The following is a 24,673-nucleotide window of genomic DNA, read 5'->3' on the forward strand; positions in this document are numbered from 1 at the left end:
GGGAGGGAGGGAGGGAGGGAGGGAGGGAGGGAGGGAGGGAGGGAGGGGGAGGAGGGAAGAGGAGGGAGGGAGGGAGGGAGGGAGGGAGGGAGGGTGGGAGGGAGGGAGGGGGAGGAGGGAAGAGGAGGGAGGGAGGGAGGGAGGGAGGGAGGGAGGGAGGGAGGGAGGGAGGGAGGGAGGGAGGGAGGGAGGGAGGGGAAGCCTCAAGGTGACTAAACAAGCCTATTATTTTCTTCATGGAAAAATACTGAAATGCTTTAAACAATAAAGAAGACAAAATTTGGTGTCTGAACTCAGGACTTTCAATATAGTTCGCAGATCACATCATAATGGCATTTAAGTACTCAGGAATTTCCTGATTAACAGGAAATTAACATTGAATTGAAAAAGCAGAACTTTACTCCCTCCGTACAAAATACATCAAGCCAGCTATAGTGGAGAGCTTTGATCCCAGTGCTCAGGAGGCAAAGGCAGATGGATCTCTGTGAGTCTGAGGCCAGCCTGATCTACATAGAGTGTCACGACGGCCATAGCTACATAGTTAGACCATGTCTGGAAGGAAAAAGAAAAAAGGGGAGCAGAGGAAGGGAGGGAGGAAGGAAGAAAACCCTGAGAGAGGGAGAGAGAGAACCCGTAGATATACACATTCACTACAATCACTTACTTCACTTTCAGCAAAATGCCTCTCTCCTTTCAAGCACAATGAAGATCGTCTCAGTGTCTTCTCATCTCCATCATCAAAAACTGTGTGAGGAAGTAAAAATGGAAGCAAACTGAGAAACTTTTTTAAGATTAACAAGTGATATCAGAAATCATTCAATTTCCTGTGTGCAAATAGTCTCATTTTTAAGAATTACATTTGGAATTCAGTTCACATTTCATATTTTCTAACAAATGACTTTAATTATAGTTACTTCAGTAGTTTGCTATTTCTAGCAAAACACATCTTAAATATGTATGTCTTAGGCCTCTGTGTGTGTGTGTGTCTTATGCCAGTGAAATGGTTCAGTGGATAAAGGTGCTTTCTGCCAACACCTAAAGACCCCAATTCACAGTAGAACAGAAAATGCACACATGCTCGCTCGCTCGCGCTCTCTCTCTCTCTCTCTCTCACACTCACACTCACACTCACACACACACACACACAGAGCATTTCAAGAGGAAACCATTTAAATATTCATCAATCCCTCTCAAAACAATTAAGAAAAGAAAAGCAAATCTGCTGGCAGACAACCATAGATTTACCTCAGATATGGGAAGTTCAACGAATTTAAAGACCATTTGTCCCCTCCCCCGAAAAAATACCTACATCTACATTACAGGAAGGTTCCTCAATCTGAACACTCCCCCCACACAAATTTTACCAGACAAGCTGCTGTATGACAACCTGACCCTATGCCTTACAAAATGGGGAACTCCACCCAAGAAAGACTCCATTCCCAGATGTCACAATCAAAACTGTTTTCAGATACTGCCAAGTGTTCCTTGAGGGGACGAAACTATGATTTGCTGAAGGTCCTACAATGTTTGCTATGACTGATGGAGGCATTAACTTACTTGACTGTGATAACTGTGTCACCACTTGAAAATTGCTGAACATACAGAACACATGTCTATTTATGTTGGGCGGTAATGGCACACACCTTTAATCCCAGCACTCAGGAAGCAGATGCAGGCAGATCTCTGTGAGTTCAAGGACAGTCTGGTCTGCAAGAGCTAGTTTCAGGACAGGCTCCAAATCTACTGAGAAACCCTGTCTTGAAACTACCCCACGCCCCCGAAAAGAAAAAGAAACAAACCTTCAAGAAACCCTATATTCCTTAGAATATCCTGTACAGTTTCAAATAAAATTATCATATCTGAACTTTAAATTTTTATTACATTTGTTCTCTGACCTCTACACACATGCTATAGTACACATTCTGTCTGTCTGTCTGTCTGTCTGTCTGTCTGTCTGTCTGTCTCTCTCTCTCTCACACACACACACACACACACACACACACACAGTGTGACAATAAAATTATCAGAACTGAAGTTTAAATTTTTTTATTACATTTGTGTGAAAGCATGCATTTGTGTGTCCTAATTAGGGTTACTGTCACTGTGATGAAACACCATGACCAAAAATAACTTGGTGAGAAAAGGGTTTGGCTTACATTTCTAACTTATACATAATAGTCCATCACCGAAGGAAGCAGGACAGGAATTCAAATGGAGCAGGAACATGGAGGCAGGAGCTGATGCACAGGCCATGGAAGGGATGCTACTTACTGACTTGCTCCACTTGTCTTACTCAGTCTGCTTTCTTATAGTACCCAGGACACTAGCCCAGGAGTGATCCCATCCATAATAGGCTGGTTCCTCCCATGTCAATTACTAAGTAAGAAAAGCCTTACAGGCTTGTCTTATTATTTTCTTAGTTGAAACCCCCTCCTCTCCAAAGTCTCTAGCCTGTGCCAAGTTTACATAAAACTAACTAGTATAGTTATTTGTATGTGTGCAGACTTGCATGCATATACCACAGATCAGAGGACAACTTGCACAAGTTGGTTCCCTCCTTCCACCATGAGGATAACAAGGATTTAACTCTGGTTCAGGTTTGATGGTGACTGTCTTTATACAGAGGACCACTTCACTGGCCCACAGCACTAGAAGGCCGGGACGAGAGGCTTGTGAGTTGAGGCCAACTCTACACAACACACACACATGCATACAAGCGCGGTGTGCACTCGCATTCAACTTGACAAAAATTTCAAAGGATTCGTGGAAACAGTCTGACAAGGACTGGGGAAACATATTCATATACTATTGGTTATCTTCAAGACAGGCAGGCAGTTTTCACTCAAGTTAAAAAGCACATGTCCCTTCAACTTCTATTTACTCCTTCCTCAGTGCACAAGAAAATATCAGGATGATATGCACACAATGAACATTCATCTATTACTGTAACAGCAAGACTAGCAGAACTGAAAATGAGAGTAAATCTAGCCACTAAAAGAAACTCTGTTATACAACAGGTTGGACAACTAACACTACTAAACTCTGCACTTAGAAATGATGAAGATGGAGAAACAAGTTTCTTTAACATGTGTGTTGAAGTGAAAATGAGAAAAATCCAACAACACACTCTATATACTAAATAATTTCAAATTATATGTACATATGACAGCTTAGAAATATTCTTTTAAGATCTAGAAGATAACCAATACTAGTAACAGCATCTATGACATTAGTTAAGGAAAATTAATCCAGGAAATCTGGCTTTATCTGCATTGTTGCAACATATATTTTGCACGACTAAAAATGAATTTTTAATAGAAAATTACTGTCTTACCTACAGTGTACCAACTTGCATCTGTCAGTTTATTGATAACAGCTTCCTGATAGGCACCATCAAGATTCTTCACTTCCACAATAGCTCCCACCTAAAATATTATTTAAGTATTAGAAAAACTTTTTAAAGACAAATGAACCAAAAGGCAATAAATAATAACACCAAACCTTGGTTGTTTTTTTTTTTTAATGAATACATGGTGAATGAAACAGTTACTGGTTTGATCTGTGTTGAAGATGCCTGTAGTTTCATTGACAATACTTTTCTACCTATTAACAGTGAAAATGACCATATACTAGATAAATGTATTTAAGTATTACTAAGAAAGCACTTTTACCCCTATAGGCCTGTAAAGGGGTCTTGAGAACTCCCAGGGGTCATTACAGTGTGCTGAGAAGCACTGCCTGTGAAAATAACTGTCTTTCCTTCACCTTTCTTTCAAGAAAGCTGATGATGGACAGAGGTAATCAAAAAAGTCCTGAGCTCTCCTTAAGGGTTAGACTGTGCCACTGCTGACAAGCATTTACAGTACTATCTGATCATAAAAATGCTGGTATTTACACTTGCAAGGTCCTTATAGTGGTTATTAAACAGTCCTGATGGTAGATACCTATGGGCCAGTGCCAAAATATAGCAAACCAGATAGCAAAGAACAATGGCTTTGTCTAGGATGAGCTTGTGTACTGACAATCCAAACAGCACATCTTCTCCACCTGTAGCTGTGAACCTGTCTGAATCTTGGCACTGACATTAATGCTTGTAAAACTAGAGTAAAATTACTTCTTTTCTTCAGTTTCCTCTTCTATAGAGTTGTTCTCAAGACTAAATAAAATACTAGATGCAAAATGATTTGGCACAGCACTAGCACACATTAAGTGCTAAGTGGTAGCTAAAGTCATAACTGTATATGATTTGTCTTCTGGTCCTTGCAAGTAACAAATGGGTACATGAAATATTAAAGATGATGCCTACAAAACAGAAATGATGTGAAATTGTTTTTACAAGCCAAAAGTTAGTAATAAGAAACATTTTTATTTTTAACGGAAGAGTTTTAGAAGTCCACAGTTCCAAGTAAGATACTTTTTTCTGCAAAGATCTACAAGATGCTTCTTCATTCTTCTTAGTATCCCCTAGGATTCCTCAAGCCTAAACATCGGTCAACCTCAGACATAGTGGTTTCCCAAACTCCCTACAGCTGGCTTACTGGCAAACAAGAAGGCAAAGCAATATCTATCCCACCAGTGAATGAAGAACAAATGGGCAACCGCAGAAGATTTTATCTGCCAGCAGGTGGCTCCAAAATCAAGAGTTCTGGATTTTGTCTTAATTTTCTCACATTTTAGAGCATAGCTCTTACATCTTACACCTCTTATTCCTGGAAAACCCATTCCTGCAGTAAAGGAAAACCTGTATGAAAGCAGTCACTGCCTCCTTGTTGTTCATTTTATTTTAAAACTGATTTTACTATTATTTCAGATGATTTAACAATAAGTACATCCCAATTAGGAAAAGCTATATATCAAATTAACAATGAGCCGGGCGGTGGTGGCGCACGCCTTTAATCCCAGCACTCGGGAGGCAGAGGCAGGCGGATCTCTCTGGGAGTTCGAGACCAGCCTGGTCTACAAGAGCTAGTTCCGGGACCGGCACCAAAGCTACAGAGAAACCCTGTCTCGAAACACCCCCCCCCCAAAAAAAAATGAACAATGAATAGCCAGTGAATTAAAAGGAAAAAGAACAAGTATCAGTCTCCAGTCAAAACAGAGGAAAATAATGACTCACCTTCAGTGGGCCCTTGATGTGGTCATCCTGAACCTCCACTGTTGAAGAATCATGTCTAAAGGTCACCTAGAAAATATGAATCCACTGATCAAATTCACATGTGTGCACGCATACACACACAGACACACACAAAACAATATTAGCTCATCTATGTACAAATAACAGACTAAATAAAAATCACCTAGCCTAAATGAGACCATTTTCAAACATCAAACGGATTAATAGAAAACTTTTTTAAACAGATTTTCTTTTCAAAATGAGATAACCACTGACAGACACAACACCTATACGGCTGGCTGTCCTATCCATCATACTGCATTCTACCACTGATTACTTTAGCTCTACAACTTTTGTCCCTAAAATTTGAGGAAAAGAAGTAATGGTCTTAACCTATCAGTAACTGTATCATTTTGTGAAGGCCTAATTTAATAGTAAGCAGTGGCTACAAACTTGCTTTTTCTGTTGTTGTGTTTAGAATTACCACCACCACCACCACTCCTTAGACATAGTGTCTCTGTGTAGCTCTGGCTGTACTAGGACTTACTCTGTGGACCAGGCTAGACTCAAATTCAGAGATCTGCCTGCCTCTGCCTCCCACCGCCTAGCTTTGCTTTGGATTTTTTGAGGCAACATCTCACTATGTGGCTCAATCTGGCCTCAGGCTCCTTAGTGCTTGGATTACAATGCTTGAATTACCACGCCCAATAGCCACAACAGTTACTCAGAACTAAGTATCAAATTCAAGGATCAAATTTAATATCCAACATAGTAGCTCAGAGGTAGAGTACTTAACACAGAAAACCCTTGACTCGAATCCCCTACATGGAGAAGAGGCATAGAATCACCCCTCAAAACTCTATTCCCCTTTTGTTGAAAACAAAACCAATAAACAGAAAGTCTAAATGGTTCAGGATGATATAATTAAAATATCATAGTGCTAAGATTCAAATATTGCTAGTCTTTCCCAGAACTTTTTATACTTTGTATCAGTACTATGGAAACCAGAGAAAGGGAAAACGGTAAGTTGAAAAAAAAATATTTTTGGCTAGATCTCCCTATGAACCTCAGGCTATCCTGGAACTCCCTATATAGACCAGGGTGGCCTCAAAATCAGAAATCTGCTTGCCTCTGCCTTCCAAGTACTGGGATTAAAACCACGAAGGCCAGAAAAAAAAATTACTTGGCTGGTTAAAAAGCATCATAGAACCAGGTAATATAATGTGTGCCTTTAATCCCAACACTCAGGGGCAGAGGTAGGAGAGTATCCGTGAGTCCAAGCCTAGCCTGGTCTACATAGCAAGTTCCAGGACAGCCAGAACTACATAGACTCTGTCTCAACAAACAAAAATAAAAAAGAAGATGCAAAGAAAAGTACCATATTCAATATTGACATGGTTCTCTTGAGCTCTATATAAAAGAATTCTTTAAGAATTGATGCATAGTCAGGTGGTGGTGGTAGGAGCACAGACCTTTAATCCCAGGTGGATCTCTGTGAGTTGTAGGCCAGCCTGGTCTACAAAGTGATTTCCAAGGCAGCCAGAGCTACACAGCAAAATCCTGTCTTGAACCCCACCCCCCTAAAAACTGATGCATTAGCATGTTCTTTAGTAGAGTCTTGTGGTCAACAGGAACGGGCCAACTATGCAAAGAGATTTTTTATATATACCCAGCATTCCATGCATTTCAGTGTGACAAAAAAAGCAGCATTAAACCGGGCAGTGGTGGCGCACGCCTTTAATCCCAGCACTCGGGAGGCAGAGGCAGGCGGATCTCTGTGAGTTCGAGACCAGCCTGGTCTACAAGAGTTAGTTCCAGGACAGGAACCAAAACCACAGAGAAACCCTGTCCCGAAAAACAAAAACAACAACAACAAAAAGCAGCATTAAGATTAAATCTTAACACAAGAATCCCAACATCTTCAGATAACACGTGGTATGGAATAAATGGCCAAAGATTAAAGCTAATAGTAAAGAAATGTATCACCAAGTCTGCTTAAAATGTATTCTCTTTGAGACAGGGTGATTCTATGTAGCTCTGTCTGCTCTGAAACTCCCTATATAGACCAGGCTAACCTAAAACCAGAGATATCTGCCTGCCTCTGCCTCTGCTTCCCAAGTGCTAAGACTAAAGACGTATAACACCAATACCCCTGCCTGACTCAATAAACGGATTTTTATTCAGCCCCAGGATGGTGACAAATAACTGGGTGCTCAGGAAACAGAAGTAACAATGTCAAACAGAACAGGAAATGTCACCGTAAGAGCACCCACTTAACCACATTACAAAGCAACTCCAGGCACCAGCGTGTGAAATGTAAGAGATGGCAGGGCTAAGATGAGCATCCTTTGGCTTCGGTTAACTTAGAGGAATTATCACATAGTTTTTAGCCATATAGAAGTCAGAATTGCTCAGGAAGCTTTAGCATATGCTTAAGACAAACACTCAGACAGCAAGTACAGCTTCAGGGGAAATATCATACCTCTTCCACTTGGTTAATTATTCAAATCAAGGGTTGCATGGTTATCTGTTCATCTACCATGTGCACCCTCTTATCTCCACTCTCTTTGCTCTGAAAGGTCACAGCACCCAGTACATTACTGGCAAGTGAGTAGGTACCCATAACGCTAAGATGTTTCACCGGTTCTTAGTTTTCACTGTCCTGAATTTTCAAATATAAAGGCATCTTTCTTCTATTAAACACACATTCATTCATTCATCTACTCATACTTTGTGCCGCTATCTTCAAACCCAGGGCCTTGCTCAGGACAGGCAGGTGTTCTACCACTAGGCTATATATCTAGTCCCTTTCTCCTGCTTTTGAAGAGAATCTATGTTCTCCATGCTGGTCTCCAATTCCTAAGATGAAATGATCATCCAGCCTCCACATTGTAAATAAATGGTACATAGTTGTACCTCACCAGGCTTATGTTAATTTCCTAAAAATGAAAAACAATTAAATTTATATTTGTCCATTAACTAAGTCAAAACTCAAGTAGTTCAAAAAGATTTTCTTCCAAAAAGGCTGAGGGCCAAATGTCAGGTGCCATACACTTCCAATTCCAACACTAAAAAGGTTGCAGTTTGAAGACTGCTGTGAGTTCAAGGTCAGCCTGGGCTATGTACAGCAAGACTCTATCTCAAAGCAATAGGGAAGGGAGAGGAACAAAAGAAAGGATGGGCTGGGGAATCTTGCCTAGTATTCCCAGGGCCCACAATTCCATCCAGGATCACAAAAAGGATGGTGAGATGATATTTTGCTATAGGAGGAAACATAGTTCTGGTTGGCTAGAAACTTGATATGAAACCAGGCTGGCCTATGCTTCCTGAGGACTAGTATTAAAGGAATGTATCCGGCCACTGTTTTCATATAATAAAACTAAAGAATCAATTAGATGGTTTCTAAGACCTTTTCTAACACTAAAATAGTAACCCAAAAGAACCAAGTCTGCAGTGAAATTATCAGCTGTGATAAGCAAATTTTATTCCAATTTGAATATTTTAAAACCACAAATATTGTTTAGTTTAAAAATGGTTTTACAGCCACCACTTTTAAATACTCATTTTGCACAAAACTAATTTTTAGATTTTTAGACTTAAAGAATCAAATATTTAATTAATGACTATTAAATTACAAATAATACTGTACCTTGACTTTGACAAGTCTTTTTGCAGTCTTGATCTTGGCTTCACAAAAGGCTCCTCTGTATTTGGCACTCACATCAGTGCCCACTGTCAAATAGGGAGGCTCATCGAGGGCCTAAAAATGCAAAAAAATAAATGTGGTTTACACTGTTTAATTTTCCCCCTACCATCAGGTTTCAGAATATATCTAATCTTGTTATAGCAATTTAAGCTATAATAATGAAGTGTACTTTAAACAAGCCACCTATAAAGTATTATGAATTAAAAAATACTATGAATTAAAAATAATAACATGTATCACAGACTAATGAAATGTACATCATGTTAAATGAAGACATTTTTCCCTGTTAAACACATATGGTTCATAAGATCACTCACAGATGCAGCCTTCTATTTAATGTTCCCACCATCTATTCATTCATTGACTTACTAAAATATATAGTTATTATATGACCACTCAATTTGCTAGTTAGCAGATCTTAAATCTCAAAGCACAGACAAATGTCTTCTAACAGGTTACACCTTGTAGCCATCCAGATTCAGAATGGTTCTGTTCTTTATCTACAGAACTCTAAGACAGAATAAAAGGCATACATGTGTTCCCAACTATTGCTAAAAGCCACATGACGTAATCCATCCAGTACTGTCTCAAACTACTGGCAGAATGCTTTAATATAGATTCACTGTTCTGTTCTTCTCTCTTAAATAATATACTGCTCACTTGTGGTTTTGATTTTACTGGTTCTAATCTGGCTGCTCTGATTTTTACAGTAGGCTGCATTTTTGCACTGGGTCTTACATTCATCAATTCCATAGTCAAAGGAAGATTATGCAATAAGCCTTTCCCCAAGTTGTCTTATAAGAAGTATTAATAGCCTAAGATGTTCACCAAAAAGAGGCAGCAACAGTTTGGAAAAATTCATTATTAAATAATCCCTCTGCCTCCTCTTTTAAAACTTCATAAATATGCTAAAAGGCCTAAAAAGCCCTACAATAAAGACAAATACTCAAAACTATCAGTCAGCATGTCCTAATCTATTTGTCCAAACCCTTTCCATCTTAATATCATTAAAACCCTCCAGAAAGCCCAAAAAGCTTCAATCCTGCCATGAGCACCGTAACTTAGGTCACCTGTAGCATGGAAACATCAATCTAAGCTCACCCCACAATGTTTTAGCTAATGAACAGCACAGAGCACATATTCCAAAGTGACAACCAAGTGCTTGCAACTTTAAGATTTCTACAATGGCATTCACTTCTGGCTACAATTAGGCATACATGTGCTCTAGGATAGCTATGAAGGCAGCCCAACATACCAACATAATTTATAGATGAAAATATCTTATGTCAAAAAGTTGGATACCCTGATATATATTTCACAAACCTAAAAAAAATGTCTATGGCCATACTAACATCCTGAACACACCTGATCTTGCCTGATGCTGAGAGCTAAGCAGGATCAGGCCTGGTTAATATTTAGATAAGAGACTACTGGGAATACTGAATACTGTGAGCTTTAAAAAAAAGATCTTATGATATACAACCCAGGTGGGCAATGAAATTAAGAACCACTTTTCTCAGTCTGTCAAGTAGAAATTACATGTATGTGTCACAAAATGTTTTGTACTGCTGTTTGTTCTTTAAAACAGGATCTCTGAACCTATGAAGCCCTGGTTGGCCTGGAAATAGCTATGTAGACTAACTAGGCTGATCTCAAGATCACAGATCCATCTGCCTCTGCCTCCAAGTGCTGGGATCAAAGACATGACCACCATACTGAGACTGAAAAATGTTTTGTTTTTTTAATAAATCTAGTGTACATTTTTAATTTTTAAGAATATTTTAGTGTGCATAGTAAGTTTGCACCACAACATTTGTGAAGATCAGAGGAACATTTGTGGGAGTCAGTTATTTTCTTCCAGCATACAGGTTCCAGATCAGGAGGCTTGGCAACAAGCATTCTTACTAATATGCTTTCTTAACTTAAAAAATGTCTACTAGTCAAGCAGTACATTTAGGCTGTAATATGAGTGAAGAACCGCTTCTTCATTGTTATTAATGTTTTAGTGTTAACTATAATTTGGTAACTTTATGTTGCTTTTTGCATATTTTTATGTGTTTGGAATGCATGTGTGTCTATGGACCCTATGTGTTCCGTGGCCATGGAGAACAGAAGAGGACACCAGATACCTTCAGGCTGGGATTACAGACAGTTGTTGAGACACCATGTTGGTGCTGGTAATCAAACCCCAATCTTCTAGTAGACCAGACAGTATTCTTAGTCATCTCTCTATCTCCTTTACGTTGCTCTTAAAAGATTCACAGATGTGTATCTCCTACCAACCCACCTTAGCCCTCTTAAAATACCATTTTCCTTGGCCAAATTCTACACAGAATGGATTTAGTGGTTTTATTTTACAAAAAATAAGGAAAGGGAAAGGTATCGATCTTTAGTAATAATCATTACAGAACACACATATAAAATCATCACATTGTATCTTGAATACCATCTTTATCAAGTGAATTTGCAAGTTAAACAGGAAAAAACTTGAAGAAAATTTCAATTCATTTAGTGATTAAGCAGTTATGTAGGGACAGTCTTCAGTACCATATTAAAACTACTTTCCACAACTCACAACTTGCATTAGCAATGCATCCTTCCTCCCCTGCTGGTCAGTAACATTTCATTCCACAGAGAAATAGTATCTAACTAAAAAAAACTAATGAAGAACCCCAAATTCTGAGCTACAGAAATAGTCACTAAAAGCTACCCAATTGGACCTGGGAAGATGACTCAGTCGGTAAAGAAACTGACACCCAAGCATCAACCTTAGGTTTTTGATCCCAAAAACCCACATGCAAAGTCTGGTGTGTAGCTGCAACTCAGGCCTTAAAGAAGATGACAGAGATGCTCCTGAAGTTATTGGCCAGACAGCCTACTAAAATAGATGTGTTTCGGGTTTAGTACGAGACACTGGCTCAAAAATTAAGATGGAGAACAATAGAGACATTGGATGTCAACCACAGGTCTTTATATACACAGGCACCCAGCACTCATGCACATTTGGATAGTGCTTCATATGTGTACCTACACGGAAGCAAATAAATATTTCGCAAGGAAACTGGGAGTGGATAAGAGGACTCTGTGTATAAAGATCCTATATCAAGTCTCACAACCTAAGTTCAATCTCCAGGACCCAAGGTATAAGAAAAAAAGCAAACAAAGCCCTCCCCCAAGTTGTTATCTGACCTCCACAGGTACAGCATGGTCAAACTTTCATAAATAATGTTAGTAGAGACAGTAATCATGGAATCTGTCATTAGTTGATCATTTGCTAACAGCAGACTTGATTAACTACACAGACCTTCACAACACCAAGTCAAGGTCCTAATCTCAGATAATAATAGATGCGTTGGTTATTTTACTAAACCTGTCTACCCTTTAATTTGCATATCATAAAAATAAAGGCATTATCAGTAAGGACTGAAGCCTAAAGTAGTTTGCTACTAACAATATCATTATGAAGCTCTCTATGTGGGCAAATCAGAAATTACATCAATACAAACACATGTGGCTACCTCCATTTTACCTTTGTAGTATTTCAGAAGCAAACCTCACTTGAAATGACTGCTCAACATAAACTGTTGCAAATTTTTAGTACTAAATCGAATAATAAAGTTCAAGATAATTGACATGTATAATGATTTCAGAAGTACAGAACTAATCAAAGACATCATACTATAAACAGAGTAATATATATATATAACCACAGTAGTTTGGTATGTGACTGAAAATATTCCAATCAAAGTCTGTATCAATGCATGGCAATGCACACCTTTAATCCCAGCATTCCAAAGAGAAACAAAGGTGCATCTCTGAGTCTGAGGCCAGCCTGGTCTACATAGTGAGTTTCAGGCCAGCTAGGGCTAAATGGTAAGACCCTGTCTCTGAAAAAGAAAATAGAGATTCCTTTTTGTTCATTTCCAAACTGGTATGTACTACGCCTTTTAACCTTTTAACTGTTCCTGCACATAACCTTAAGCTGGCTGCTACCAATTATGAACTCAACAACTATACCATCTACTTCCCTTCCCACATCGTCTTAAACATTATTGGGTTTTTTGTTGTTGTTGCTGTTTTTCACAATTTTAAATAGTTGCATTTAAATATTATGATAAATTTCATTTTAACCTTTTCAAATATGCATATAATATACTTTGATCAATCACATTCATCCCTCATTACCCATACTTGTATCTATGCCCTTATTACTTTTAAAGAAACCCCAGGTACTGCATTAATAAAAAAAAATTCTTATCTGTAGTGACTGGGATTCAGAGTTAAATTCTCTTGTATGGGCTGGAGATATGGCTAAGCATAAGAAGCTACATGCAGATCCACAACACACATACACAAAGCTGGATGTGGGGATGCATATGTGTGGCCCAGCATTGGAGGGTATAGAGAGACAGGTAGATCACAGGGCTCACTGATCAGCCGGGCAAGTCTAAATGCCCAGTATCCTGGTTTGGAGAAAGACCATTTCCCAAAAAAATTAGGTAGAGGAGCTTGCCAAATGGCTTGGTGGGTACAAGCACTTTCCTAGCAAGCCTGACTACCTGAGTGGTCAGACTTCCCTAGAAGTCACAGAAAAGTAGAGAAGAGAACCGACTCCATGAACGGGTCCTCCAACCTCCACACACTCAATGTGGCATGCACACCTTCCTGAATCATACATACATTTGAAAAGTATTTTTATTACTAAAATATATTTATAAGGTAAAACTCATTAAGGGAATATACCAAACATCTACTCTCTGGCCTCCAAACATGTATACATGGGTAAATGTATAAATAAAACATCTATATCCCACACTTTTATATTAATAAAAGACAACATAAAATATTAGGAATACAACACCAACCTCTGTGGGGGTGCAACTCAGTGATAGAGCGGGAGTTTTGCTTAACTCTATCCCCAGCACCATCCATCCCAAAAAGGGCAGATTCCTCAATGAGATACCTAGGTTCAAATCTACCACTTTAGAGCTAAAAGGAATCATTGCAAATATACACACACAAAAGATACATAGTATATATAACAGTTCTTGCACATAACCTTATTGGGTTAGGACCTCTATGGCTCAAATCACTTACTACCTCACAGACATGAAAAGCAACATATTACACACCTGCAGTATTTAGAACTGACCAGTAAACACTGCAAAACAGACTAAACAATTTACATACTTAACAAGTGTCATTAAAAAATAATTCCTATATAAAGAACAGATTTTATCATCTCTTTCTTTCCCAAACTGTGTGTGTGTACGCTTGTGTGTGTTTGTGTGTGTGTGTGTGTGTGTGTGTAAATGATTCCTTTAGAAAAGTCTCCCTTGCTCAATTCACTGATGACATAATCGTGCTGTCTTCTAGTAGTAAGAGTTGCTAGGTCTCCACAAGGCTGATAACTAATGAAGTGCACCATGATCCTTTAGTGTAGCAGAAATAACCAAGACTGCGCTGCACAGCTATTCTGAGACTAATATACTCTGACCTAAAGCAGACACACATAAAGAACTATGTCACTAGGTTAACCAAGACTGCTCTGACTAAGAGGACTGACAGTTATGCAGGTATGTGTATCTATATGGTCAAAGAAAACAAAAACTTCTTACCTTCTCTTTTTGTTCTGTTTCTCAGATTTTAGTCAGTAATATAGACCATCTCGAAGGCTAAAAATAAGATGTTTTTAAGTAGTACCTCCACACCACAAAGGAAATTAAACCACTAAATTATCATCCCTTTGTTTGGCAAACCGAACAGTTTTCTAGTTGCTAAGGCAACAGCTATTTCACAGTTACCCCATGTTGCTTAAACAATTATTTTTCTAGTCAATCTACCAAATGCCCCCCCCCCTCTCTCTCTCTCTCTCACACACACACACACACACACACACACACAATCTATTCAGTTCCATGGGAACATTTAAAAAAGCAATTTGAAAATTCACTCCCAGTGGCTAAACCCCCTTCAAAGTGTCAGGGAAGCCATACAAGTGCATAAAGGCACTAAGAATGATCTCTAATGCGCCTCCAGGCTGCAGTTCACCACAGAAAGTGTTAGAACAACAGCTAAATCAGTTCTTGAAATGGCTGGGTAAAACACTGATACTGCCAAGAAAACATTTAGTTATTAAGATCAATCCTTTAAAACCCAAAACATGCTATGTAACATTTTAGTGAAGTAGTTTCTTGGAAAGAAAGAGGCATTTAAATTGGTTATAGTGCTGATGCAACTGGGAGAATCAGAAAACAAGACTATCAAATTTGATGCTAAAAACAGTAATAAATACACTTAAACATACAGAGTGGCAATAAATCTGTGAAAAGCAACCTATTTGTTATATGACAATCCCAGAGTGGCATTAAAACAATGGAGAGAGAGTTCCAACTGGAATATGAATAAGACTCGATCAGTATGCCATAAGTTAGTACTAAAAAAAAAGTTTAATATATACAACTATTTTAGAGAACATATATAGGAAATAAAACCATACACTCTAACTTAAAATTTTCTCTTGGCCATGTCCCCTCTCTTCTTTTGTGGGACAAAGAACATGGGCTAATAAGTTAAGTTTAGGAAGGCCCAAGGACGGAGAAACAAAAGCTAAGTATACAAGGCTATGAAAAGAAGTCTAAGAGTGACACACTGTATGCGGAGCCTGCTCCTTCATTTCCTGGCCAGACCCAAATAATCACACAAAAATTACATTAATTACAACACTGCTTGGCCAATAGTTTATGCATTTTTTATAGCTAACTCTTACATCTTGAATTAACCCGTTTCTATTTAATCTGTGTGCCGCCACGAAGTTGTGGCCTACTGGGTAAGGTTCTAGAGTTCTGGCATCTGTCTCCTTCAGCAGATAAGTGGCAGCAGCTCCATGACCTCTCCGTGACTCCGCCTACTTTCTATATCTCTGTTTGGATTTCCCACCTGGCTTTACTCTACTAAGCATTGGCTGAAACTGCTTCTTTAATAACCAATGGTAATAAGTCATATTCCTAGCATGCAGAAGAGAATCCCATACTGACACACAAAGGCACATCCTGGCTATACAGACATGAATGAGGTTGAGTAAGGCTAGGAGATAAGCAAAATGGCTGGAAACTTCACTACTCTGAGGACAGTCAAGGGTTACAGAGAAGGAAAGAGGGCAAGATGCCCTTCCCCCTCCAACTCTTTCTACTAATGAAGCTGATCCCAGTCGGGAGTGAGAGACCCTACCCCCACACAGCTGCAACACACCCAGTCTGGGCAGCACACTAGAGCTGACCCTGTTGTTGGGGCCAAGTGAGCTAGTCATGAGAGTATGAGAACAGGAGAGCTGATCCCATCAACCCCTAATATTCCCCCTACAGCAATCAGGAAAAGGCCCTGGACCTTGCCTGGGCAAAACAGCAGCACCTGCCCTGGTGATGGAGGGACCTGAATCTGGAGGCCCCAGAGCCCTGTTTCTTGCTGTAGGTTGCATTGGGTGAACTAGCTGAGACACTGGTGGAGAGCTCGCCTGGGTAGTGATGATGAGAGAAAGCTGGCAAGCTAATCAATCAGTCCAATTACCACACAGGCCCAGAACCAGGGCTGAGTTTGCCTACCCCAGCATCCACCGAATCTATGAACTGCTCGAGCACATGAAGGGGATGAACCTGCAGACCCACAACAGCAGGATCTCCATGACACAGGACAACAGGAAATCCTAGAGTAGTCCCAGTGAAAGCCTATTATCTATGGTGTACAGAAACCACAAGCCTAGAGCCAGACCAATGCACACTTGCAAATAAAGACGAATGGACTAAAGGGTAAACTGTGTGGCTCACCAGGCCATACTACAGCTTCCAAGACAAGATCCTTCTTTTTGGTTGTTATTGTTGTTGTTTCTATTTTTATTTTGTTTTGTTTTGGTTTTGGTTTTTCTTTTAAATTTGGTTTTGATGGGAGAGAGCTGCAAGGGCAGAGGACAAATATTAGGAAACAAGAAAATAAGTGGGATTGGGATGCATGATATGAAACTGACAAAGAATCAATAAAAATGAAAAAAGAAAAAGGGTAGCAAAGTACTGGATTAAAAATGGCAGTATAATGGTTTGGGCTCACAGAATACAGAAAGTATATAAAAAGGGAAGTATAAATTTACATTCATGCGGAGGGGGGAATATATATATATATACATGTGCACACATGTGTGAGTACACACATATACATTATATTTACTGTATTTCCTAACTCTGTTCACCAAGAAAGCCCAGCAACAAGTAACAGAAAAGTTGGAGCAAAGAGGAACCTAATATATCAATGGCATAAAATCAATTTCTAAAGCATGTACTCCCTTAAAGGGAACCAGGAATCCTTAAGAGACAGGGCTGGTTTCAATGTTGGGAGGAAGCACAGCAAGAGTCTGAAACATTTTATAGTAGAAAGTGAAGGGTAGAGACATCTCAAAGAGACACAGAAGCAGTTTGAAGGACTCTTACTAGTCAAATGAGGCAAACTGAGCAGAAAAGTAAGCAATTAATGGTAGGCGTAGGGAGGTATAGGTAGTACATACCTGTAATTCCAGTACTTGGAGGGTAGAGGCAAGAGAATCCGGAATCCATATTTATAGAGAGTTCATAACCAGTCCAAACTAGGTAAGATTATGTATCACATAAATACTAGTTGTCCAACATATCTTTAGGGCTGTACATGTAAGTCAAACCAGTCAACATAAGTTCTACATATCCCATTACAAGTTATTTATATTTATTTTAAAATAAGATGACAATGTTATTAGGAACTCAATAGAAATCTATGGGATCAGGGAGATGGCTCAGTCATTAATAATGTGCTGGACAAGAATGAGAACCTGAGTTTGGATTCCGTGCATCCATATTAGAAAAACAAAAACAAGTCCATCAAAAGCCCAGCAAAATTTTTCAAAGACCTTGAAAGAATGGTACTCAACTTCATTTGGAAAAGCAAAAAACCCAGGATAGCCAAAACAATCCTGTACAATAAAAGAACTTCTGGAGGCATCACAATCCCTGACTTCAAACTCTACTACAGAGCTACAGTACTGAAAACAGCCTGGTACTGGCCTAAGGACAAGACAGGAGGACAATGGAACCAAATAGAAGATCCGGATATCAATCCACACATCTTCGAACACCTGATCTTTGATAAAGAAGCAAAAAAAAAAAAAAAAACAATGGAAAAAGAAAGCATATTTAGCAAGTGGTGCTGGCATAACTGGATGTAGAAAAATGAAAATAGACCCTTATCTATCACCATGCACAAAACTCAAGTCCAAATGGATCAAAGACCTCAACATAAAGCCAGCCACACTGAACCTTATAGAAGAGAAAGTGGGAAGTACACTTGAATGCATTGGCACAGGGAACCACTTCTTAAATAGAACCCCAGCAGCACAGACACTGAGAGACACAACAAATGGGACCTTCTGAAACTGAAAAGCTTCTGTAAACAAAGGACACAGTCAACAAGACAAAACGACAGCCTACAGAATGGGAAAAAATCTTCACTAACCCCACATCAGACAGAGATCTGAGCTCCAAAATATAGAAAGAACTCAAGAAATTGGACACCAAAAGATCACATAATCCAATAAAAAAAATGGAGTACAGACCTAAACAGAGAACTCTCAACAGAGGAATCTAAAATGGCTGAAAGACACTTAAGGAAATGTTCAATATCCTTAGTCATCAGAAAAATGCAAATCAAAACAACTCTGAGATTGCATCTGACACCTGTTAAGAATGGCCAAGATCAAAAACACTGATGACAACTTATGCTGGAAAGGTTGTGGGGAAAAGGGAACATTTCTTCATTGCTGGTGGGAGTGCAAGCTGGTACAGCCCCTTTGGATGTCAGTGTGGCGATTTCTCAGAAAATTAGGAAACAACCTTCCTCAAGACCCATTAATACCACTTTTGGATATATATTCAAAGGATGCTCAATTGTGCCACAAGGACATGTGCTCAACTATGTCCATAGGAGCTTTGTTTGTAATAGCCAGAACCTGGAAACAACCTAAATGTCCCTCGATGGAAGAATGAATTAAAAAAAAAAAAATGGTACATTTACTCAATGGAGTACTACACAGCAGAAAAAAAATGACAGCTTGAATTTTGCAGGAAAATGGATAAAACTAGAAAACATTATTTTAGAAAGACAATTATCACATGTACTCACTCATAGGTGGTTTTTAAACATAAAGCAAAGAAAGCCAGCCTACAAACCACAATCCCAGAGAACTTAGACAACAATGAGGACACTAAGAGAGACTTACATAGATATAATCTACATGAAAGCAGACAGTATAAAAAGACAAGATCTCCTGAGTAAATTGGGAGCATGGGGACCTTGGGGGAGGATTGAAGGAGGGAGGGGAGAGGCAGAGAAGGAAGCAGAGAAAATGTAGAGCTCAATAAATAGCATGGGGAAAAAAAACAAAAACAAAAAAGAAAAACAAAAACAAAACCTGAGCATCTATAACTCAGCATCTATTCCAACACTGGAGTAGAGGCAGAGACAAGTAGATGGAGCTCAGGGATCAGCCAGTCCAGCCAATAAATAAACCCTAGGTTCATTTTTGAGAACGCTGTCTCTTAAGAAAAGTTATGGGAGGGTGAAGGATAATTTAGCTTAGCAGATAAAAGCTCTTATTGTACAAGCCTAATAACCTAAGTTGTCAGGAAAAGCTTGTAGTAAAATTTTATCTGTATTTTAATAAATAAAACTTGCTTAAAGATCAGAGTGCAGAGCTAAACCCCTAGAAGCAAGGGAGTGGTGGCATACATCTTTAATCCCAGGACTTGGGAGAAGGAGGCAGACAGATCTCTGTGAGTTCAATGCTACCCTGAGCTACAAAAGATGGACCCAGAAACAGATCCAGATGGTGGTGGCTCGTACCTTTAATTCCCAGTGTTTGGGAATCACACACCTTTAATCCTAGCACTTGAAATCCCAGCACTAGGTAGGTAGAGACAGGAGTGATATGGCTGGGCGGAGAAAGCAATATAAAGGGGAAAAGACAGGAATTCAGTTTGGAATCTGAGGTTTGGTGGAAACAGATGCAATCTGAAGATCACCCCTTCGGTCTGAGTATTAGTAAAGGTTAAAAAAAACTCTCTGGTGTCTGGTTGCCTTGCTTTTCTGGTCTTCAGCTTGAACCACAATATCTGTCTGGGTTTGTATTATTTGTTTTACAAAGGCTAAACCAGCTCTTGAAAGCTGTCCTCTGATCTCCACATACACCCACAACATGGGATGTCTATCCGAACAACGTCCTGGAATCTAGGCCTCCGTATTTATATGAATGAATGAACATATTTAAGATGCAGAAAAGAAAAGTGCTCATCTATTCAATACGGTGTTAATAAATGTGACTGAAACAAAGAATCATCCTTTGGCCACAATGACACAGGTGAATAACACAGAAACACCAGAGTAGATGCCAAGCTGACCAGTGGGAAGTCTGATTAGTAGATTCTAGTACACTCCTAGACTGCATTCCATTCCCAGGGATGGCACATGGGATGCACTAGGAAGAAGCCTTCCAGCCAAGACTGGGTCTACAAATTGAGAAACAGTCCAAACTGAAGTTGTCCTTTCTACAGAATAGTATATGGTCCCTCAAATTATAAAGAAAATGAAATATGGGGAAAGATAAGGGCGAGTTCTAAATTGAAGGATTCTGAAGAGAAAGACAATATATGTTACTAGATAGAGATGGGCCAGAAAGGAAAATGGATGATTATTAGCGAGTTGGCAGGGCCTGGACAGGTTAGCAGTACTGCTGATTTCATCCTCTGGAGTAGAATGCACTGTAGGTAGGAGAGTGTGTCTTCAGGTGAAAATCACACACAAGAGAGAGAGAGAAATGAGATACAGAATTGATGACGCTGGATGCCAACTGGCAGATCAGGTGAAGGAGCACATGACTTCCTTGTATTGTAAATATTGGGCATTTCAAATATAAATTTAAATGAATTCACTGAGGTTCTCTACCTGTCATTCTGGGTTCTTTTTTTTTTTTAAATCGGTAATCCACTTTTTTATTTTTAAAAACCACCTTTCCCTAAGCACAAAAATCTTTTCTACCTACATTTAACTTTCTTCACAACTACAACCACAACTACTAAGTAAATCTTGGACCCATAACTATCAGCTCAAGGGATAATTTCATATTCACAAATATTAAGTGGTATCTGCACATTCTTGAAAACAAATATCTCAAACATTCTAACTGAACATTTCATCAGCTGAGTTGAGCAAGGAATTCTGTGTGCATGTAAAATGTCTCCCACAGGGTCATGTGTCTCAACTCCAGGTTTCTAGCTAGTGACAGTTTTATAAGGCTGTAGGACCTTGAAGAGTTGGAGTTCACTAAATGGATCGATAGGTGGATCTTCAGGTTTTACATCTGGCCTTCCTAGTGTGGACATAATACCACCATCTGCCTCAAGTTCCTGCTCTCACACCTTCCCTGCCTTGATGGACTATATGCCTTCCTATGACCAGAGCCAAAGCAAACCCTTCCTCTCTTGAGCTGCTTTCAGGTGTTTCCGTCACAGCAGTGGGAAAGGTAACTGTGGTGGTATGAAGAAAATGGCCCCCAAAGGAAGTGGCACTATAAGGAGTTATGGCCTTGTTAGAGAGTGTGTGTCACTGTGAAGGTAGGTTTGGAGGTTTCATATATGCTCAAGATACCTATCGCCTAGTATCTCAGACCACTTCCTGTTGCCTGAAAGATGAAACATGCACACCTGAGACATGATGATTCTCTACAATGTTACCCTTCTGTGTGTGTGTCTATATATGAATTCGTGTGGAAGCTAAAGGACCATTTACTGAAACTGGTTCTCCCCTTCCACTGTAGAGTCTAGGGATCAAACTGAAGTCATCAAGCTTACCAGCAAGTGCCTTTATTTGCTGAGCCATCTCACTGGCCCAACCTGTCTGTATGTTTACAGGACTATACAATATAAAGTAAAAGGTCTGAAGAACTAAATTTTAAACTACCAATATGCATGAAATTCAAACAGTATATATTTAACAAGATGGGTGATATACTGCTACAGCTTTACACTCATAGTAAAAACACGATACAGACTACTTCAGACTAGATTGCTTTTAATATTGAGCAGTGTCATACACAGGATTCCATTCTCATATTATTTCCTCCATTCAAAAGGCTGCAGACCCTTTGCCACACGGCTCAGCATTGCAATGCCACACAAAAGCAGGCCATTTACTACTAACCTTATCTCTGTTGTTTCATCAAACCCATAACATACGAGTATTGCCAACTTTGACTGTAAAACACAAAATGCAGATGCAGAAACCAAAAAGGTAATTTTTGATATGTTATGTAGAAATAACCTAGAGCATGTTTACATTAAAACTTTTTAGGTCTTTCAACTGAAATGGTGGACCTTAAAACAACAAAGAAAATGTGTATTCCTACTGTTTTGTTTTTTGGGACAGGGATTCGTGTAGTTCAAGCTTGCTTTGAACTTGAAAAGTTAAATAATCACAGGCATGCACTACCACTCCCAACCTAAGTATTCACCTTCTGTATCTTTGTTTTGTTTTGTTTTGTTTTTCGAGACAGGGTTTCTCTGTGGCTTTGGAGCCTGTCCTGGAACTAGCTCTTGTAGACCAGGCTGGTCTCGAACTCACAGAGATCCGCCTGCCTCTGCCTCCCGAGTGCTAGGATTAAAGGCGTGCGCCACCATCGCCCGGCTCACCTTCTGTATCTTTGGAATACAATGTTATTTACATGTGTTAACAGAGTAATTTTCACAAAGAATTTGCAGGCTAGACTGGACAGAATCTCTGTGAAGTCCAGTTTGATACAGCTGTAGAAAGATAACAGGATGTGGAAGAATTAGGATACAACTATGAAATGGCATGGCTTATGACCCAATCTTATTACCTGACATCCTGATTCTCCTTGTCTTCATCCCTCGGAAAGGAATGTATGAGAAAACCATTGGCTAACCTTTCTGTTAAGTCATAGAGAGGCATGATGCAAGAATACCACTCCAATAGCAACTAAGTTCATGAGTAAGTAAACCCATCACCCAAATTAGGATACATTCCTGGATAGGTGCCAAGAAAAAGTACGCATTTTAAAATTTCTATTTGCTGACTTAAATAGGGTCCTAAAGAGGTTGCCAAAGCCTTCAGAAGAAAAATTTTAAGTTTTGAAATATCTAAATGATTGACCTAAACTTTAAAATTTACTAAAAACAGTTTCAATTTTACCCAAGAAATTAAATAAGCTTTTAGTCTAGAAACCATTTAACTACTCTTTTTTTTTTCAAATGAATTGAATACTAAATAACTTACCTGAATACTGGAAACCATGGTATATAAGTCTCACTATAACATCAAGCTAGACACTTGTGAAGAATGAAAAGAAACACACAATCTTTGCTTTCTGTGCAGGCTCAATCTGTTTTATACTCTATGGCTAAAACTGGACAGAACTTCATTCATGGCACATGCATCAAAAAAACTCTCTGTATCATAGCATGTCATGGGTTAGGTGTCTGCAGCACATGATAGTCAGTGATGTCAAAAACAACAATGGAGTCAGTCAGTGCTGGCGCACACCTTTAGTCCCAGTACTGACGAGGCAGAGGCAGGCAAATCTCTGAGTTGGAGGCCAGCCTGGTCTACAGAACAAGTTCCAGAACAGGTTCCAAAGCTACAGTGAAACCTGTCTTGAAAAATCTAAATAAATAAATAAATAATCTATTTTATTTTTTTGAATTGTAATGTCCATATAACATGCAAAAGGCAATAAAAGAAAACTCACAAGCCAGGCACAGTAGTGCATGCCTTTTTTAATTCTAGCACTCTGAAGGCAAGCAGGTTGCTTTCTAAGAGTCCCAGGCCAGCCTTGTCTATAGACCCAGCTCCAGGCCAACCAAGGTTATGTAACGAGATCCTATCTCAAAAAATCAAAACAACAAAAGAGAAAGTTCATTTAAGTATATTATACAAATTTTTTAAAGGATGCTTCTAGAAGATTAAAAAAAAACATAAGTTCAAATGAAATTATCATCACAGGCAAGGAGAACTAATCTTTCTCTCTAGGAAAGCAGTGAGACCGCTCTGCTCAAGGCCTGCTTACAGGATTGGCATTAGCTGGCACCTGGAAATTTACAGAAAGCTAGATTTCTGAAGAGCTCCCACCATCAACTGATAAGAAACGCTCACTATGCCTGACCTGCAGGTGCAAACAAAATGGTTATGCTCGGCACCTGTTTTCAGTCCCAGACTCTGGAACTATGTATATACATGCCAGTCATGGGGTATTTTATTTCTGTGATGGTCACCAAGCCCTGCAAGCAGCCACTAACAAGCTTCCCAGTTTCATTGTCACATAGGAACACTGTCACAGTTTCTTGGAGAATTAGATGTGGCTTTTGTGACTGTACTGGGAGAAACTGTACCTGGCTTTCCCCCAAACTTCACCCCATAGATCTTCTCCTTTTGCTGATTCTGCTTTCCATCTTTCTGTTATAAGAAGTCATGGAGGGTTGTAAAAACAACTATCACAAAGAATCAGGCCTGTATGTTCTCACAGCAAATTACCAAACTTGAGAGTGGTGCTGGAAATCCCCAATAGATTTGCTTTCTTGCACTATTAATGAGGGAAAACATTGTCAATACCATTAAGTCTACCATGTTCACGTTACACTTATTTGATCCAGCAGCAAAAACATTTCACTATTATTTTATTCCCATTATCTTAATTTTGCAACATATCCAGTAAACCGAAATTCAATCACATGCAAAATTCTTAACCAGTGGAAAGCAGGGCAAACTTATAAGCC

At 39.2% G+C, this 24,673-nt stretch overlaps 1 protein-coding gene across 5 annotated transcripts in view; it reads right to left on the reverse strand.

Annotated features, from left to right (window-relative positions):
- Positions 1 to 24,673, reverse strand: part of Arid4b (AT-rich interaction domain 4B) — a 114,927-nt gene that overhangs the window by 62,892 nt on the left and 27,362 nt on the right. For all 5 annotated transcript variants that reach the window (XM_075970193.1, XM_075970192.1, XM_075970194.1 and 2 more), the window contains exons 3-6: positions 8,763 to 8,873; positions 5,117 to 5,182; positions 3,335 to 3,425; positions 665 to 744 (exon numbers count right to left, since the gene is read on the reverse strand). In XM_075970193.1, coding sequence (XP_075826308.1) covers positions 665 to 744; positions 3,335 to 3,425; positions 5,117 to 5,182; positions 8,763 to 8,873 — 348 coding nt within the window. The remainder of the gene's footprint in view (positions 1 to 664; positions 745 to 3,334; positions 3,426 to 5,116; positions 5,183 to 8,762; positions 8,874 to 24,673) is intronic.

Source organism: Microtus pennsylvanicus, chromosome 4, assembly GCF_037038515.1.
Source record: "Microtus pennsylvanicus isolate mMicPen1 chromosome 4, mMicPen1.hap1, whole genome shotgun sequence".
Classification (NCBI taxonomy): Eukaryota; Metazoa; Chordata; class Mammalia; order Rodentia; family Cricetidae; genus Microtus; species Microtus pennsylvanicus.